This window comes from Oryzias melastigma, linkage group LG22 (genome assembly GCF_002922805.2).
Source record: "Oryzias melastigma strain HK-1 linkage group LG22, ASM292280v2, whole genome shotgun sequence".
In the NCBI taxonomy this organism is placed as follows: Eukaryota; Metazoa; Chordata; class Actinopteri; order Beloniformes; family Adrianichthyidae; genus Oryzias; species Oryzias melastigma.
In genome coordinates, this window is record NC_050533.1 from 20,452,995 (window position 1) to 20,473,109 (window position 20,115).

The 20,115-nt window shown below is 37.7% G+C and overlaps 2 protein-coding genes across 5 annotated transcripts in view; both read left to right on the plus strand.

The window, feature by feature from the left end:
* The window catches only part of sobpa (sine oculis binding protein homolog (Drosophila) a), a 57,656-nt gene extending 44,042 nt beyond the window's left edge, over positions 1-13,614 (plus strand). For all 4 annotated transcript variants that reach the window (XM_024270670.2, XM_024270685.2, XM_024270677.2 and 1 more), the window contains 2 exons: positions 1,061-3,074; positions 7,551-13,614. In XM_024270670.2, coding sequence (XP_024126438.1) covers positions 1,061-3,073 — 2,013 coding nt within the window. In that variant the 3' untranslated portion in view covers position 3,074; positions 7,551-13,614. The remainder of the gene's footprint in view (positions 1-1,060; positions 3,075-7,550) is intronic.
* A 2,798-nt stretch (positions 13,615-16,412) lies between these two features.
* The window catches only part of rock2a (rho-associated, coiled-coil containing protein kinase 2a), a gene marked incomplete in the record, with an annotated part of 42,392 nt that continues 38,689 nt past the window's right edge, over positions 16,413-20,115 (plus strand). Inside the window, 1 exon segment of the mRNA XM_024291207.2 lies at positions 16,413-17,318. Within this exon segment, the coding sequence (XP_024146975.1) occupies positions 17,202-17,318 (117 nt within the window).

Consider the following 20,115-nt stretch of genomic DNA (forward strand, 5'->3'; position numbering starts at 1 on the left):
AATCAAATCTGTTTGAGATAATAATTCTTAAATTCAAAAAATAAAAAGAAATGATGCTATGTTATTGACATTGTATTAGTTTCTAATCATAAAAAGACATTTGCACTTCTATTTCATACAGTACACACATATGAATCTGATAAATATATTGATATTCAAATAGACAATTGATTAATTGCTCGAAAGGGAGTGAAAGAAGCAATTTTTTTTTATTATCCAACCCTTTTCACCCCATTTTCATATTGGGCCAGAAATCATTATTACTAGTCATGTATCAAAACGTGTCTTACTGTGTAAGATTGATAATATTGATTAGATGACAGTAAATAATACATTAACTATCTTAAAATAAATTGTTTAAAAAAATTTAAATCCAAAAAATAGTTTTAGGAAAGATGCATACACAAATAACCACACATGTTGATCAATTTAAATGTTTATTAGCAAGTATGCATTTTTCCGGAGCTCATATTGTTGGTTTAACATTTTTTTGGCTTATGTATATCTGAATATTTATTTTATTTTAGATCAAAACAGGCACAATGTAACTTTTGATATAACACAGAACATAAAAGCATTTTATTCCACTTATGCAACTAAGTTGATTCATATTTTTGTCTGAACGAAAGAGACAAGGAAAACAAAAAGTACAACACAAGAAAGAAGGGTTTTGAATATTTCAAATTACTATACGCTTTAATGGTTAAAAAAACAACTCATATGAATCATAAGCACACCTAAAAACTGGACAGGTGAACGCAAAAACATATTGTGAATAAGTAGCAGTTTCTGTAAAAGGAAGTACCAGTACCTTAACAATTTGTAAGAAATTGTTAGCTAAATTTGCAATTGTTGGTAGCTGGGTAATTTATGCTAATAGACAGTTAAAAAAAAATAAATGTTTGTAGCTTTTTTTGTAAATGTAGAAACTGTATTTTTAAAATTACAGCTCTATAGTTTTCTGTTTAGCAACTTTTGTGAAGTTAAAATGTTTTTATTTATTCAAACATCCAGGAGTTTCTCTTACGTTGTGTTTGTTTATGTGTGCATTGTCCTGCAGGTGTGCGACTGGTGCAAACACATTCGTCACACTAAGGAGTACCTGGACTTTGGCGCTGGGGAGCGGAGGCTGCAGTTCTGCAGTGCCAAATGCCTCAACCAATACAAAATGGACATTTTCTATAAGGAGACGCAGGCTGCCCTGCCAGGAGCGCTGTGTAACCCTGCGCATGCAGCAGGGGGGGATAGTAAGCCGGACTGTGGCGGAGGAGTTCAACTGCTCACTCCTGAATCTTGGGGAGCACCATTGACTGACCTACGGCGTAAACCTCCCTCACCTGGGGGGCCTTCTAGTATCTCAGCTTTGGGTCCTTCTACTTCCTCTGCCCCCTCACCTCCGGACACCGGTGGTGTTTGCTCTCCTTCGTCCTCCACTTCAGCCAAAATTCCCACACCCAGACCCCATGAGAGCTCTGCACTTGTCCCTCCACCTGTTCCTAATTTGCATCCACCAGTCGGGGTTCCTTCTGGTAGCCCACCCATGGTGATGACACCCAGAGGCCCCATGCCTCTCCCTCTCTTCATGGAGCATCAAATGATGCAGCAGATCCGCCCACCCTTTCTCCGCCCCTCTTCACACCCTGGAGGCCCAAATAGCCCACTGTCAAACCCCATTATCCCTGGTATTGGTCCTCCCCCACCCCCACACAGCTTTGGTCCAACATCAAGCTCTATGCATAGGCCTCTGCTGTCTCCACATGTCCACCCCTCATCCAGTGCCAATCCTGGTATGATCCCTCCACACCCTGGTCTCCCCATGACGGGGTTGCCTCCTTTCCCCCCAGTAAACATGATGCCCAATGGACCTATCCCTTTGCCCCCAGTAATGAACTTTGGCATGCCATCCTTGGCTCCATTGGTACCTCCTCCAACTCTCTTAGTCCCATACCCAGTAATTGTACCTCTTCCAGTCCCAATTCCTATTCCAATCCCAATTCCATTCAACTCCAAAACTTCAAAGGACCAACCAGAGAACATCAGCTCAGTCAACAGGGCTCCTGAGTGCTCTGAAGCCTCCAGGTCACAATCTCCGGGGTCCTCTGGAGGTAGCAGAGGGGAACAGAAAACAAAACTAGCTGGTGGTGAGCATGTGTCTCCTTTGTCAGAGAGAGCTAGAACAACACTAATGGACTTTGTTGTGAAGGCAGAAGACAGTTCAGGAAATATTGGTCTAACCGGTGGCCCCGGATTGACAGATGAAGTCATTGACCTAACCATGGGCCAAAGGCCATGCCAACAGCAGGTAATTCAAAGGATGCCATTTGGGGTTTGTGTCAAAGTAGAAGGAGAGACAGATTCTAAATCTCCACCGGCCGTTGGCTCTGAGGGCAATGGGAGGGATGAGGAAAAGGCTTTGGAAGGGGAGGGATCAAAACACAAAATCACACTGGAATCACCAGCACCTCCTTCCAGAAACAATACACCTTTCAGCAAAGCTGATCCTCCAGCGAGCCAGCTCAATTCCTGTATGCCCAATCTCACCTCTCCACCTCTACCCTCCTCTGTACGGACCCAGTCCCTAGCCTTGCCACAGCTCCCTGTAAGCTCTACTGCAACATGCAATGTGATAGTTAATGGTACCGGATGGCATTCCCTTGTCAATCCAGCCTTTGAGTCTTGCCCAGACCGAAAAAGAGACAGGGTTGGAGGAGAAAAGGCAGAAAGTGATCGGGCAGCCAATGGTGATCTGGAGTACGAGGCACTCAAAGAGAACAACTGCTCGGTTGGTGAATGGGAGATGGGAAAACGGGTTTCAGCACAAGAAGAGAAAGTAGATACTGTGGAGGGCAAGCCAGATCCTGACACCAGCATGGAGGAAGGCGAGCATGCCTATGCCCTGCCTCTGCTGTCAGCTGGAGGCTGTGTGGTCATCCAGCCTGTGCCAAAGCCCTCTGCTGAAAAGACTGCCATCCTGTCCTGCTCCATCAGCACTCCCCTGTCAGCAGCCGGGAGCCCGGAGCTGGAGCCACCACTGAAGAGGAGGTGTCTGCGTATCCGCAATCAAAACAAATAAGGTGGGTTCATGCCATCAACACCTTTGTTGGAGGTTTGTATTTAAATGTGTTTGTGACTCAGTATGAAATACAAATCTAATAGATCACAGATCACACGTTTTGCATTTCTGTGCCCAAATACGCGATTTTTAAAGCTTTTATGCATGCGGCATTTGCTCATGGTCAATACCCAGCGAACATTTCAATGTGGGGCCCATATGGTTTACCTTTGGGTTGAATTGGTGGGCAGCAGGTGGGTTTGTCTGTGGGTTCCATGGTGGCCTCACCTGTGTTTGCCCACACTGGCTCGGAGTTGCAGGGGTCTGCAACCTGCGGCTCCAGATCCACATGTGGCACTTTTATCTCTCCATGGTGGCTTCTTGGCCAAAGATAACATAAGTCAGGGAGACTGCTGACCCAGTCATGTCGGGCATCAGCAACTCTCTGCTAAAAGCTGCCTAACAAAAACTACCTAACGAAAATAAATAAACAAAGCCTCCAAACTAAGACTACCAAAGTCCAAACCCAAAGTAAAATATCAAAACCCAGCAGTGTATGACTGCTGAGGACAAAGATTGGAAAAAGAAAAAATGAATAAATAAATAAATAAAAATAAAACAGCAATTTTTTTAAAGTACGGATTACTTAATTAGCATTAATTTAATTTAGATGAGTTAAATATATAAATTGATAGCTGAGGTGCACAAAGATGATAAACTTTGTAGGCTTTTACATCCCTGTTGACATTAAGACGTCTTGTTTGCTCAACGCTACCTCCAGAATGAACAGATTTTATATGCAAAGCTAAACTTTGGTAAAAAGTTTGATTTTTAAATTAGTTAAATTCACATATTATCTAATGCTGCACAACATTGGTTATTGAAAAAAAAATCACATTTTGAGAATGCTAGATTAATTTTATATTTTTACTTTTGCCAAAAAATAGGCATATTTTATATTTATTATTTAAAAAAAGAAGGTCATGAACGCAAATCCAAAATTCTTAAAGGCTAAAGTAAGACTATGTGGCTCCTTCTAGGTTTTGTTCAGCCCAAATGGCTCTTTTACCGTTAAAGGTTGCCGACCCCTGACCTATAGGATTAAGGCCACATAATAGTAGTTATTGTTGGAGAATAAATCATATTTACAAACCAATTTTCTGTTCGTGGTGCAAAGGTAGAGTGGTTGACCTCTGATTGGAAGAACTCTGGTTCAGTACCTGTCCTCCCAATGTATGAGTCGAAGTGTCCTTGGACAGGACACTGAACCCCACATCGCTCCTGGTGGTTATGCACCAGTGTTATGCAGCAGAACTGCCATCAGTGTATGAATGAGTGTGTATGAGTGAATGGGACCGTGACTGTAAAGCGCTTTCGGCCTTCTAAGAAGATAGCAAAGCGCTATTTAATTATGCATCTATTACTATATTCTTTGGGGTCTAAGGACATCGTCATTTGTTGAAAATAAATTGAGATACAGTGTACAAAATCAATTTAGGACTAATAATTGTTTTCAAACAAAAGAAAAGCAAAGGACAGAAGATAAAACCACAAAAATAAAAATATATGATTAAGTAACACAAGTTCCCAGATTAAGTAATTAGAATTTCTAGTATTATTACATTTTAAATATATTTATACAAAACGTTAGACACAGCAAAGATAAGGATATGGGAGCTGAGAAAATAACAGAGGAAATCAGGTGAAAACAGTAGTAGCCACAGGAAAAGGTGGATGGATAGATGACAGGAAGAATAAAAAAGGGGCACAGCTGCTGTCTTGTGTCCTAACAAGCTGACCTCTAAAACAGATCCAGCAAGGACAGCTTCCCTTGTTTTACAGACAGCAAAGTGATGACTTCTGTTCCTGTAACTTACACCAACATCAAAATGATAGATGGACATAATACACCATGAAAAGATGCTGATGAATTTAAAATACTTTGGCATGAGTTGCATTTTTTTGGGACATTTTAATATTATGAGGATATAGCCTTACAAAGACTGAGTTTCCTTGAAAAAAAATATTTAGCTTTTGAGTATTAAAGTTTATATCTGACATGTTTTGTGACAAATGTAATCTTTTATTATTTATTTAGTCACAACTTTCCTGCACAAATTAGCACCTTGCTCTTTTTCACTTGTTCACATTTACTACTTCTAGCAGGAGAATGATAATAAAAGTGTTTCGAAGGGTTTGTTTGACACAATTGAATGATCCACTCTTTGAGTTGTTAATTAAATGAAATTGTGTTTAACAGCAATTTGAAGACCAATTCAGGTTGTAGTAATACGACACCAGAGCTCTGAATAAGATTAATTAGACCTGAGAGAAGATGGAAATCAGGGCGTTTGCTGAAAGCGTTGCTAAGAGCGAACCAGCAAATACAATGAAAAGAAGTGAAGAAGTGGAATCTTCAGGCTGGTAACAATAGACTGTTTATGATGAGGGGTTTGTATCATTGCAAAGGGGAAAATATCACATCCTACACATAAAAAAATTAAAAGGAACTTTTAAAACATGCACGTTGAAGGTGAATCATTTATTTTCTGCTGATCTAAAAGGATCCTGAGGCCACTTATTTGAATATAGCTTTATGCTTTGATGGTTTAAAGGAGCTTTAACAGCTTAGATTTATTCAGTGATTTACAAAACTTTAATCTAAAATTATTGATTCTGCAAGTTGTCCAAAGTACAAAGATGAGAGAGTTCTGTAATGTTTATCATAGAAAGGCAACACTTTAATATAGACTTATATTATCCCATTTTTTGGGGTCGCCACAGCAAAACAGCACCCACTGTTTCACATCAGTGATTTGGCAACACTATAGCATAGACAACATGTGTAGAAAAAAAAAAAAGTATTATGTAAGATTTTTTTAAAGACCAACTCCAATTAGGATCGTGTTTTTGACATGTTCTTGTGCTGTTTTTCTCATGATGGAGGATATTTATAAAGAAATGTAGGCCTTTAATTGTCCCTCTGAGTATTTCTTTAAATTGTTGTGAACCAGGAGCAGACAAAAAAATGCTGTTGGAAAAAACCTGCAGCAGTGATAGGTGCTACAGTTGGTGGGCAGGAACCTCCCTGCTCTGCTCCATTCTGATGCATCCACTCGCAGACAAAGAGATCCATGTGCATCTTGTCCGAGGTGGTATCTGGCTCAAAACTGTATGGCTGGATAGCTCCAATATTGCTTTTCATTTGTATTGCACTGGTAATGTTAAGTTGGAGGTGTGAGAGGCTGTAAGCCAGCGGGAGAGAGTGTAAACAAAGGGGTGATGGGACATTAGGGCAGGCTTACTAAATCAAAAGATAATTGGAGTGGGGTTTTCAAAAGAAATCTTCTAGGTCTTCCAGAGTAACTGGAGCAACTGTTAAGCTACGTTCTTACCAGATATTTTCAAGACTTTCAAGATTAAATTGAACTTTAAATGCGCATTCTCTAAAAAAAATGTTTAGCAAAGGTGTTCACACTGGACTGTTGCTACCCAATACTAGAGCATGTCTGCCACCTACAGCTGGAGGGGGCTTAGTGTGAAATGTTGAACAGGTGTCAAGTTTCCCAAATTTTACTTTCTTTCACATCTCTATTCTGATATACAACAGACTTGGTGTCATAGAATTCCAGCCGGGCACAAACTGAAATGATTAATTTCTCCTCTGTGATCAATTTTCAATGGTTTGGCACTTTAAATGAATTTAAGGGGATACCATCCATAAGTAACTACCAAATACGAATCTCTGATTGGTCAAAGTTCATCCTAGTTTAACTTTCAATGGGCGTTCAATTGCAGCAGTTTTTGTACGTAGGGCCCCAAAACAGACGTAGAAACTTGTGTAGCGAAGTGTGAATGTACCTTCAGAGGTTACTGTGAGCTACCATTCATTGTTCTATCTTTTCAGCTTTTTGACATAGCATACCCATTACACCATTACAGTAAGAGAAAGTACAAGTTTTCTCATCTTTAAAAGACTAGTAAAACTATGACTTCAAAAATCTCAAATTTGTAATCACATATGACTAGGACTTGGAACAATTTGTTTCTATTTTATTTTGTTTATTGTCTTTTACCTTTTTTTATGTTTTTATGTGTACTTTCTTCCTCTTAAAATCTTCAGTACCACCAAGCTGCTAGAGGACTGCAGATTGAAATTAGCCTATGACTAAGATCTGAAATATTTACATTTGTTTTATTTAATGACCATTAATATGCAATGTCCATTTCTTAATAAATACATTTTCAATTTTTTTCTGATATGTTATATTATGATGCCTTTTAGTCCAGCAAGAAATTGTGGCATTTCTGATTGTTCAGGAACCATGTTCTTAAGTAGGGATCATTTTTAATAATAAAGTACAAAAAAGGTATAGATCAAAGAAATCTTAAAAAGCACTACTTTGTTGTTATGGTAAATTCCTTAAAGGTTTCTCTTCCTGTTTAGTTTTTATCTGTTTTCCAGAACAATCTTAATTCAGTTTCCTTTTCTTCATAGTTGGATGTTTCGAGGACCGCAGTGCCATCAACTCACAGCTATCAGAATCCTATCACTCTGGACTTCAACACATGTGCACGCACTTTTCGTCCTCACTTATGGTACCGTACGTCTGCCAGCACCACAAACCGCCTTCAACAACAGATGGGAGTTTGCATGATGCTGTGTGTCAGCGCAGAGGGAGGGGATTCCCATCCTGTGACAGATTCTTCAATGGATTACATTTTCACAAGCTGGGCAACCGAGTGGAAAGGAGAACTTAACTTCTGAACAGCAGAGCACAGTCCTGCAACTGGAGGAAAAGATTTGCCCCACACGACTCCCCATAGGTTTATTCACCTCATATCCTTCCAGAACAGCACTGTGTATTTTTGGGGATTTTTATCAACTATGAAACACCCAGTAGTGTAAAATTTTACAGGTAGTTGATTGGAAATGTGTGATTGAGCTATAAAGCGATTTTTGGGAAACAAATGAAACACACTTGGTCTCAAAATCACTTTCAGTTTTTCAAGAAAAGTAAAAAGCTTGCAAACTGGATGTAATTCACCAGCAACAACTAGAATCATGCCGCTTCTTCAGTCTGGTTTTGCATATTGGAGTTAGCTGAACTTTGTTGCACAGTGAAGAAACAGAGTTGTCAGGATAATCATTCCAATCAGCAGCATTTGCAGAAAAACCTGAGGAGCTGGGGTGGATGATGGTGTGGATCTTCTGCCAACGTTCGTTCTCCCTTCTCCAGGCTGGTCCTTGATCTTTTCAGTAATACATTAGCAGTGTTGTTTCAGTCATGGGTTTGTTTGACACTGACTATGTTGCCTTTAGAAACCGCTGAGGGAACTGAGACATAATTTCAAAACACCAAATGTTAAGTGAAGTTTTCAATTTCTCATTTTCCAGAAATCATTCCAAATTACTTGAAATTTTCTGCCAGTTTTATTTATACAGTTTTCACAGCCATTAGTGATAGATTGTGTGTTTTAAGTATTAATAATACATTTAAAATAGAATTGTGAAAATCATTTATTTCTACACATTTACCTATAATGCCATTCAATTATCGTATTTTTCGCACTGTCAATGAATGCTCTATTTTTGAACTTATGTCATACATAAGTCGCACCGAACTGTAAGGCACATTAAGCTAGACAAAAGAGTCACAGAGAAGTCCATCAGTCAGTAATTACATAAATGCATTCACAATAATGCTAGATCTTGTTAGTGACATGCTACACGTGAGCTACATTAGCTACGTTAGCATATTCACAATACCTATAATTCACAACACGTAAAAAAACAAGCTCATACCGCTACAACAAATATTACTGGGACAACGCTAACCCCTAACTGTGTTAGTAAGATGTAAATAGAACACAGTCAGACACCACAACATGTTAGCCATGTTAGCATTTTTACAACCAACCTTGTTTGATTATAGGGCTTAGTGACATTTTTTTTTTTGTAATTAAGGCTTTTAAGCGCGCTTTATAGTGTCAAAAATATGATAAATGAAATTCCGTCCTTTTCTTGATGTTGAAGTTTGAACAATAAAATATGACATCTTACGGTTCCTGTCATCAACCAAAACCAAGTCAACAATTACATAATATTTTTGTGAAAAAAACAATACTTTTTGTGATTTAATAACCTAATAACTGGAATTTCCCTTGGCCACATCATTTGCCAAATTTTAATGGGTCCATGCATGCTTGAAACCATTTATTGTTTCTGTGTTTTACCAAGTTAAAATTGGTTAGTTTTACAGGGTGACTTCTTCTATCAATGAAAAAAACAAACCACACATGAGACACGGTCAAAATCAATAATCCTAGAAAGGAAGTCTGAACTCAGAGGTTCATATAAAAAAGTAACATAAAAAGCTGAACTGGCACCAAAACACACAATTAAAGTCTTCACACGAGGCCCAAACCCATATTGACAAGTACAAAGAAGTATAAATAAAAAGATTACAAAACACTGAGATTGAACAAGTCAGTACATTTACTTTGATGAGAACATGTGGGATTTAAAGTAAGAAGGAAATCTTTGAAAATTACTAAAATGTCAGACAGCATTTTGCTGAAATTTAAGCGACTATTGCCAAAAGGATGATGCTTTGTAAAGTTTCTGTCCACACCCTTTATTATATTAAAGAGCGTTTTAATAGCAGACCGTAACTCCTGCTAACACACTTAAATAACGGCTTGAAGTTTTCCTCAATTGGTCCATAGGCTGCCTCTGTCCAGTGGCCCAAAACAAACAAAAATTAATGTCAAAGGTTGTCTATCTAATTTGAACACTTGGTGTTGATTTTATTATGTCTTGCTAAGTTAAGCTTTTAAAGAAAGAATGTTTTTTTTCTTAGTTTTACATATTCTGTTCAATCTGATCAATTATCCTGTAAATCCACACTGTCAAACCAACCTCTAAATTTGAGTCCAAGGATGGAGATGCCAAAGACTTACCTTATTTTTGGTGAAATTGAATTTGATGATGATTATATTTTATTTGAACATATACTTTAAAAGCAAAGATAGAACATGATAAAAAAACAAGAAATATTCAAAAGGGAAAGAGAAGTAAAAGGCTTAAAATTTCTCAACCCCCTTACCCTAGACCAGGGTGTCCAAAGTCAGCCCATGAGAGTCGGCCTCCACCTAGTTTTTGAAAAATCCTGCCTTATCTGCTTACCTTGATCAGGTGTGTTTAGCCAATGAGAAGCTTCAATGGCAGGCTGGTTGGAAAACATGTAAGACACTGGTCCTCGAGGTCTGACTTTGGACACCCCTGCCCTAGACCAAATGTATTACTACACCCATTGCAGCCACTATCTATTACAGTCCTGCTCCCACCCTGATGAGTACACATTCAGTTTCCGAATCCCATATACACACATATTAGAAAAATCCACACACGGAAACATCCGACACACTCTTGTCATGTATTTATACTAATTTCAGACTCAGTGGTGGACCAGGGATAAATGGCTGCCAAAATATCAACCAGTTATGTAATGTGTTTGAAAATAAGGATGTGGAATGCTGTATAATGTTTTAAAATGATTTACTCTGATTTTCTACTCTGAGGAGAAGTACTTCAGACATGAGTAGCAACTTTACAATCCCACTCTAACTTCTAGTTTGTTCTGTGGACACCGTGAAACATTCAGTGATTGCTTGCTTAGGCAGTTATTCACAAATAACAAGGCTCACTTCACCCTCAGTCAGTCAATGTTATGTGGAGTCTGTGTTGAGGCAGGTGCAAGCAGAGAGCCCAGCTGAGATAACACAGTGTTGACTCAGAATAAGTTGTGTGCAACACAATCTGCTGCCTCTAAGTCACGCGTTTAGGCTCAGCGTGCCTCTTGCCAAGGTTTGGTTTCTCTGTCAAAGTGATGTTCCCGCAAACAAAAGAGATGAAAATGCAGTTTTTATCTCGTTTGAAAAAAGAATTTCTATGATGCTTTTTGGACATTCATATGTGAAGTATTTCCATTTGTTTGTTTTTATTTTCCTGTCATAGAAATGTGATCTGATCTGAAATTCTATTCCCAGAGTGTAAAACGATGCTATTATGTTTGGCACCACACAAAAACCTCCCTTTTGGTTTTAGATTTAAATGTTACACATCAACAGCAGCAGTGTCCGTGATTACTTGAGGAAAGCAGGACAAAGACACAATAAAATGTATAAGACTTATTAAAATAAAACTTAATTAAGGCTATGGTCACATATACCAAAATCCCACTGTGTGACGATTTAAATGCAAGTTTTTCAGCAAGTTTGGAGGGTGGCCACATGGTGTGGTTTTAGGGTTTTAAGTAAAAGTTAAAATTCTGGTGACCAGACGATTTTTCTCTAAAAGTTGACAATGGTCAGTAGCCGAGGTCGCGCAGTGGCAGGCGGGGTTGACGCCATTACAATATCTAGCGTCAGCTGGGCAGCCTACAAATCGGTGGTAGCTGGATTGCCTGCCTGGACGGTGTGCATTGGTCTCCAGACGGGAATCAAGTGCATATCAAGTGCCAATGGCTGCCAATGCCCTGTAGCCCAGGGGTATATAAAAACCGGCCCATTCTGCATACCTGATGGTTGCCTGACTGCCATCGTCTACATTTATGACCACACCAACAATTTCCAAAACAAAAATTGGGCAGTGGTAAATTTTGAAGATTCTGCCGATGCCTCCCATCACACAATGGCAGTTGTATTTGCGACCATAGCCTAACCAATCAGTTGGGCATCAGGTTAAAGATGGTTATATTGTTTTAGTGCACTGTAACATCTCATAGAGATTCCAAACCCCTGTAGCACCTTGAGACTCCTATTTAACCCTTGTGCTATTCTAGGTATATTGACGTTGGAAGTGGGGTCATCTTAAGACAGCGCACTTTTTTCCCCCAATGATTTCTTAATTTCACTGGTGTCCGTGGCAGACATGAAATCTTGTCCACCTTCATCCATATTTGTCTTGGGATGAATAACAAGTCAGTGTAAGGCTTTGGTCATCTGGACCCCATAAGATAGCACAAGGGTTAAAAACAGTAAATTTCTTCTCTGTTTTATTACGCATTTCTCTATTTTACCATTTAATTGAAAATTGTTCTTTTTTTTATAGATTTTCTCCTAAAAAGCCAAATGATTGCAATTACATTCAACATTTCCCTCACTAAAATTAAAATAGCAGCAAAGATACAGTTTTGTTCCGTTCTTTCATGTAGCACATGCTGGTGATGATTTTTTTTCTATTTTAATGTTATTGCTTTCACAGATTTTTTTATAACACAAACCTTTTTCTGCTACGGTTTTGTTAATTATTGTAGTTTTATAAATAAAAACAAAAGTTTGGGATATGATGTTGTTGAAGGTAAAACAGGCGTACAACTCTGACCATTGTCCTTTCTTGCTAGCAGAAACAGAACAAAGTGTTTCTCAGCCACACCAGGACAAAAACTATGAATGCACAAAATATATGTTAAAAAGATCTAGAAATTTCAAATGTTGTTTGGTTATTTATTTATATGTATGTATGTGCTTTTTGTGCTTTTGTTTTTCTTTGCTTCGACTAGCTCTTTTTTTTTAGCTAGGTTTAGCTTAAAAACCAGAGAGCTAAAAAAGAGTTAGCTTGTCAAAATTTAAATAAAGTACACAACACTACAAAAATGTATCAACAAATAGCCAACAGATTTTGACAACAGCCTTGTTACAAGTCATCATCACAACTCTTCGCACTTACTTAAAGAACCGTGCCCAGATTTTAAAGTTTGTAATCTGAATTTTAGTTGAAAGAAATGCTGTTCATGCCTGATGAAAAATCAAAAGACATGGAGGTCTGCAACTGCTGGACTGCTGATATTTGTGTGAAAACAACCCGACTGTGACAAGCTTCAAGCCTTCGTTCAGGGGAGATAATAGACTACAACAGCCTGGATTATGCAAATGACAAGAAACTCCACTTTGATTGGTACTAAGTGGTCTAGAGACGCAGTTTCGTGATGGGACTTTTTCGGAAACAACAAAGAAGTTGCCTTAACTTTTGCTTGTATAATCTCCACAAATAAGATATTGTAAAGACAACTCCCCTGTCTTTTTGGAAAAAGAAATATACCAGAAACAAAAACTTTGTTATCTTGCTAGTGTCAATGTATAGATGATCAGCTTTTTCTGTAAATTGTATGGACTGACATGTTCTTGGCTGAGAGGAATGACCTCCTCCCAACCCTCATCTGTTGAAACCTTTTAAGTCGTGGTGGACCGTCCTTCTCTTTGTGTACATTTTTCTAGCATTATTTATTGTCTACAACTTTTGCATTTGCAAATGCGAAGAAAAGTGAAGGTGGATTGAACTTTAAAATGCTTCTTTTTTTTCTTTTTCTTTTCTTTTTTTTATACTAAAAATGGAGAAAACGTTGGAATGTAGAGGACTTTTTTAAATATGAAGTTGTAACATGTACATAACATGTGGCCAAATTTGCTTTGGAAAATGTTCAGATTTTGTGTTGTAACAGTATTTGTTTTATTCAGTGAGTTGTCCATGAAGACAAATAAAGAAGAGGCACACACCACTCTGTTTCTCTGTGTATGTCCAAAGAAACTATGGATTCAGATCAAGTTTTATATATGAAAGTGTTTCAATAATTGTCTTAATTAATTGCATTATTTGGAAAGAAACACTTCAAATTCATCAAATTCTCTGTCTATCAATTTAACCAAAACTTAGCCTTCCAAAATTTATATTTAAGAGGTTTTATATCTTAATCTCCTGAAGTTCTCTGTCACAAATCGCAACACACACACAAGTTTTCCCTGATCTGTTTTTAAGTTAAAATTGAACTGTCAATTTTTCTTTGAATCATCTTCCCATGTCTTTCAATAATTCATGTAGAGGAAGGAAAGTGTTTAAGCACAGTGTTTAGTACTTAATCATTTATAGCTTGGCTCTGGTCAGGCCCACGCTGCTTAAATATTGATAAGCATGATAAAATCAACATACAAAAATCAGCAAAAAAAAAGTGGTTGTTTGTTAGTTTTAAGCACTCCTCGGCTGTTGTTCATTTTTAAGTTAAACTAATATGGGACTAAATAATGGCAGCACATTAAGTGACTAAAACAAAACTACTGCGCCCTAAAACTTGACCATCATTATTATTATCTTTAAAAATATGTATAATTTGGGTTAGATCTGTTTCTCAGCTTCTCCTGTTAAGAAACTGAAATTTATGTGGTCTTTGGCTTCATCTAGTGGTTTTTAAAAGTAACAGCCTCTCTTCCTGTGGTGCCAAAGCGTCTTTAGAAAAAACAGAAAATGAGGATTGGGCACTAATTATGCAATGAATTTTGACATAAAAACAACATTTTGAAAGTTTAACTTCAAACAATTAAACTGATTAATTGTTGATTTTGTTAATATCACCCTTCCAATTAGATATTAAGTGTGCCTGGCTTCTCCTTGCTATGCTGATGGATGGATGGATGGATGGATGGATGGATGGATGGATGACAGTTTATTTTATATATTCATTTTCATATTTACATGTTTTTGTTTTTCTTTCACATCCATTAGTTCATTTTAGAAATTAGACAAGAAATATCTTCAAAGTTAAGAATAAAGTTTTATTTTAATATTTATAATATCTAAACATTGGTTTGTAGGTAAATGTCATTAACTAAATAAAATATTTTTGTTCAATAAATATGCAGATTATTTTATTAAACAATAGAGGTAAAATGGCCTTTTAATTGGAGCAATAAAGAGAAAATTATGTTTATGTTTAAGATAGGATTAAGCAAATATTTTCAAAGAAATCAGTAAAAAAAAGAAAAAAAGGAAGTTAAATAAACAAGGCCCAATGACTTGCAAGACTTTCTTTTACCAAGATTTTTGAAAGCAATAGAAATAAAGGCTGTAAAGATCATTTCCACTTATTATAGTTAGTCCTTTTTAATAGAAAATAAATCTAATTTTAACAGATAAAGGGGAATTACGATGATTTAAACAGCCATGCTGAAAACTATTATGCACATTATGTATATTACAGTGATAGCTGGAGATTTAAGTTATATCAGACATGCAGACTTCCAGGTGTTTAATCAATAAATGAAGTAAAACATGAACGGTTATGAGGTTTTCTTTATGTGGTAGAAATTTTCAGATTTCAGAAAGCTAAACTATGAAATAGAAGACTGACTAATTTCAAGAATGTTCTAATATTATAGATCTCTGTGCTTTTTTTTTGCTAGAAATGGGGAAACATGTCAAATGTAGACTCGCTAAATGCATATGGAGAGTACCTTGTTTCTAAATCTAATGCAAAATATATTTTCTTCTGAGACAGAGGGGCACTTCACATTCCGAGTATCTATGAGAATAATGTGTTTTTTTCTGTAAAAATATATGGATAAAATGTAAGATTGAGGACAGGAATTAATAAGATGTTTCTTCTACCCACTCTTTTTTCAGGCACCGCTTTCTGTTCATCAAGCCATTTTATTTTGTGTTTGAAAATAAAATGAAATCAATCACTAGGGCTGTACATTTTTGGCAATTGGTTAACAGATTTTCTTTAATAATCTGAAATTAAAAAAACGTACTAAACAAAAAAGGAGAATGTCCTGCTTTTTTATAAACAAGGTTGTAATGTCATGAAAATAAAGTCTTATATTTACAAAAAGTAAAAAAGTGATTCTTGAACACTCATGTTCATGCCATGTTTCTGAATTTTTCTGCAACATAAATTAAACAGGTAACTGGTAAGTTTATTTTATTAAGTAGAGTTGAGAAAAAGTATAGCATATACTCTATTTAGACCATGTAGGCACAGTGTAGGAAGTATACTAACGGAATACATCCTCAGATTAAACTTAAACATATTCATTTTACAATATATATATAATATATAGAGTAAACTTAAAATATACTGTCATATTTTACTATAGGATAAGTATACTTTTAGTGTCAGTGGCCTTAACTTGACAACTTGTCTCTCTAAAACAATTTAAAAGATGCATATATATATATATATATATATATATATATATATATATATATATATATATATATATATATATATATATATATATATTTATAAAAACTAGTAAAATGTGGAGTTTTTGAAGTGCAAATGTACAACTTTAATCTAAAATGTCGACTTTTTTCCTCATAATTTTATAACTTTATCCACATATTTTTTCTATTTTTATTACAAAAACGTTTTAACAAAAATCCTTTTGTTTACGAAATGAAAAATTATTATTATTGCATTAATATTTCAGGGGCTACGTTATATCAGTGAAACAATTTCGTGAAAGTTGTTTGTTTTAGCTAAGTAGCTAACATATTTTCAGAGGAGTGAAGAATTATGGGTAATTGAGTATTTGATTGATGTCAGGGGGAGGAGAGACTGCAGCAGCAGCCTCCTCCGTGTGTGTTTGTGTAGATGTGAGCGTACAGTAAGGAATTCAGCTGCTGGGGGACTTTTCTCTCCGGATAGAGAGGATTTTTGTTTGACAGCAGCCCCGAACATGAACAAAACCAAAGAGGACAAGCCGAAAAGAACCATGACGAAGTTCAGGAAGAAAGTGTTTGCTTATTAAAAATTCAGCGCGGGAGAACAGCCACATTTCAGATGACTTGTGGCAGCGGAATAAATTACAACGTCAACAGTGTTTTTGAATGGGGTGAAAATACGTGGAAATTTCTCCGAAACGGCGAACCCGAAGAATTTCCAGGAGGCGAAAACCTACAGGGAGAGGGAGGAGAGGGGCGCAGAGAAAACGCCCTGCTGCTGCCTGTTGCTACTATCTCCAAATTCAAACTTTATCGCCGAGTTGGGCCAAATATGCATCTTTCACTTAACTCGAGGTAAACATTCCAGCAGATTTTAGCCTCCATTTCCCCCCACAGCAGACTGCTAACGTAGAGGGGGCTCAATACTTTTGGAAAGTTTGGGATTTTTTTCCTTTTCTTTTTTCCGTTGGGAATATTTTCTCCTCATTGTGCTGCTCCTGCTGGAAGCGCTTGGGTGGGCTGAGAGCCCAAGGCGGCTCCGCTAGGCCTACGGCCACTAGCTACGGACAAAGAGGGGTTCCCATGTACATTTTCCCCCCAAAAAAAGTTTGGACACCGTCTCCATATTCGTCAAATTAACGTACAATGAGCGGCTCTGCGGCCATGTCGGCGGGCGCGGAGAAGAGGATGGAAACCCGGCTGAAGAAGCTGGAGGACATGCTCAAAGACCCCAAGTCCGCCTTAAACCTGGAAAGTTTGCTGGTAAGTTCAGAAGATATTTTATTAACCATGTTTGGTGGCTTATTTGAAACGCTAGACGCGCCTTCGGTTCGGTAACCCCGCGTGCACCTTTCACGGGTTTCCCACAATCCCCCATTCCTGTTAGCTTCCGCGCGATGCTGCAGGAGCAGCTGCTGCTTTTTGAACAGTTTCTCGCATCTTCCACTCGTGCATCAAGCTTCTTCTCCACCATTCTGGTGTTAATCTGGAGGGAGGCAGCCGCAGTGATGGTTGAACTTCAGACGGGCCTGATTAAAGGTTAAGACGGAGTGCAGACGGTGCACTTTGTTTGTGGCTCTTTGGAGCGTGTCTACAGATTAGGATTAACCAGTGGAAAATGTCCATTTTGGTGTGGGTTTGGAGACTAATATTTCCTGGCAAAACTCCCGCTTAGATAAAATTTAGGCCAGACTACAGCAATAGACTTATTATTGAAAATGTAAAAAGTGGGATGTTCTCATTTTGGTGTACCCAAGGAAGCACTTGCATTATGGTAAACATCACATTCTTCACATCAGAGTTTTCTACTTTGACCTCTAGAGGATAAATCTCACAAAACACTGAGTTGTACATTTTTTCCCCTTAAAGACCCACTCTGATAATCTTTTGATCTATTGTACAAGCTCTTCCAGTGGTCTTTTAATTACGATTATGCTGCTTTTAGCCTAAATAAATAAATAAATTACTGTTGTTTTCTAAGACTGGACACATTTGGTTCGCTTAAAGTGAACCAGAGTTTGTTTCCTCCAATAATCTTAGATTGTATTCAGGCTGAGTAATCGCAAACCGAAGCTCAGTCCGATTGGAAAACAACTGAGATCACTTCAAAAGATTGGTCAGGGAACGATTCCTGGTCCTGGACCAGGGTTCTGGATTATCGGGGGGAATGATCTCTGGTCTTGAAATTTTTAGTTTGGATACACCCAAGCGGACTCTGATCCGGGACAAGAATCTGCTCTCAGAGCCATTTTTTTAGAAGGTTTTGGTTTGTTTTCAATTGGATTGAGCTCCAGTTTTTGCCCTGAGTTGCGGGATTTGCGTGACAAATTCATGTGGCCTGTCCCTCTTTTGCTCCACGGCGAATTCGCTGCCCATCGCCTGTCAGAAAACGTATTCCTGAGCTTGATGCCAAAGCTGTTTGTAGAAGGAGCTACCAGCCAATGTTTTAAACCTGACATGGAGCGGTGTCTATGTGTATGTCACTTACAGTGTATGGACGTTGAGAGGGTTATGTTGAGAGATCAGGTTTATTTATTGTGAATAGTTCTATATAAACATAGATAATCACGTCTCTTTGTCTGGTTTATGAGATTATTCAAATCAAATATTTCCCAGTCACTGGGGGCTACACTCTCAATCCGGGGACTGTGTCTGAATGACAGCCGCTTCCGCAGTCTTTCTCTAACTCTGTGACTGAGTTTGAAGGCTGTCCGGGATTAACTCGAGAGGGTGAAAAACTGGGGGGGGAGTGGATTATTGTCTCGATGAAAATAAAAAAAATGTCACAAAGTTCAGGAGACCCGAGCAGCCAATCTGCCTAGGGTGTATCTCTTCTTCACCAACCCTGGCAACTCCCCGACCCCTGCGAGTTAAGGAATTAGATTAAGTTCAGGACAAAAACACTCGCATTGATTATTATTCTGCTGCTTGAGTCACTGAAAACGTCACATGCCCAACGTCCTGATTGGTAGATCTGATGCGGCGAACTGTCAAACTTCAGATATTTAAATTTTGGCCGGGCCACCTAATTTGCGACGTATCGTTCAAATCACGCTGCTGCCAGTCCTCAGCGCCACGCTCATCGCTCAGGTCACGCAGCGGGACTTCAGATCACCTCATTTTTCATCTGTAGCACTGACTTGACATTAAAATCTGACCACCTCCACCACGTGAATTGCATTTGGTGTGAATGCACCTTAACAGAGTAGGAATGAAGCAACTGATGAGCCGCAGACAAATGTCAAGCAATGATTGTAAAATAGGAAAAAAAATCCAGACCAACAGACTTTTCCAGTCTGAGTACACCCTATGCCATAGCTTCTGCAGAGGGGCAGTAGTTCATTAGAAATTCATATCTGAATTGTTGTTGAACCATTGACAAAGAGTAAGCTTGCCTCATTCCAATCATCCGTCTGTTTGCATGTTCTCCTACTAGCTTACAGCCCCTCACAACCCCAACCTAACATTATTGATGCAACAAAAATACTGATCAATATTGGCAATATCCAGCTGTACAGTTTTGAGCCAGATACCAGCTTGGATGATGAAAATGAAGATGTACATGGATTTCTTTTGTCTATAAAAAATACGGCTGTGGATCATTGCTAAGATGACGATTCGATTCATGAATCAAGTTAAACGATTCACAAATCGAATCACAATTCTTACTTTTTAATATAAGGTTTGTTTCTGTGTTTTTCTTTTTACTGGATGTATGAAAATTTAAATATTTGTGTTAAATCACCATCATTTCTACCTTTATGAAAAACAGGAGATCAGAATCAACAAAACTGGTTTAAAAAACCCCACAAAGATTTAGATAGAAAGAAATGTTGTCATTTTATTTTATTTTATTTTTGTCAATCTTCTGTTTAAATTCAGCAGTAATATAAACAACATAAAAAGCATAGAAACTCATTCTTGTTTTTGATCATTTAACAACAAAACCTGAAAATTCTCTCCACAGTTTCATATCCCCAAAGTCCTTCAAGATCTTACATTCTAAGCGTGACATATTGGTGCAGAGCCTGTATGAAGAAAGTTTTTTTTTTTTTTTTTT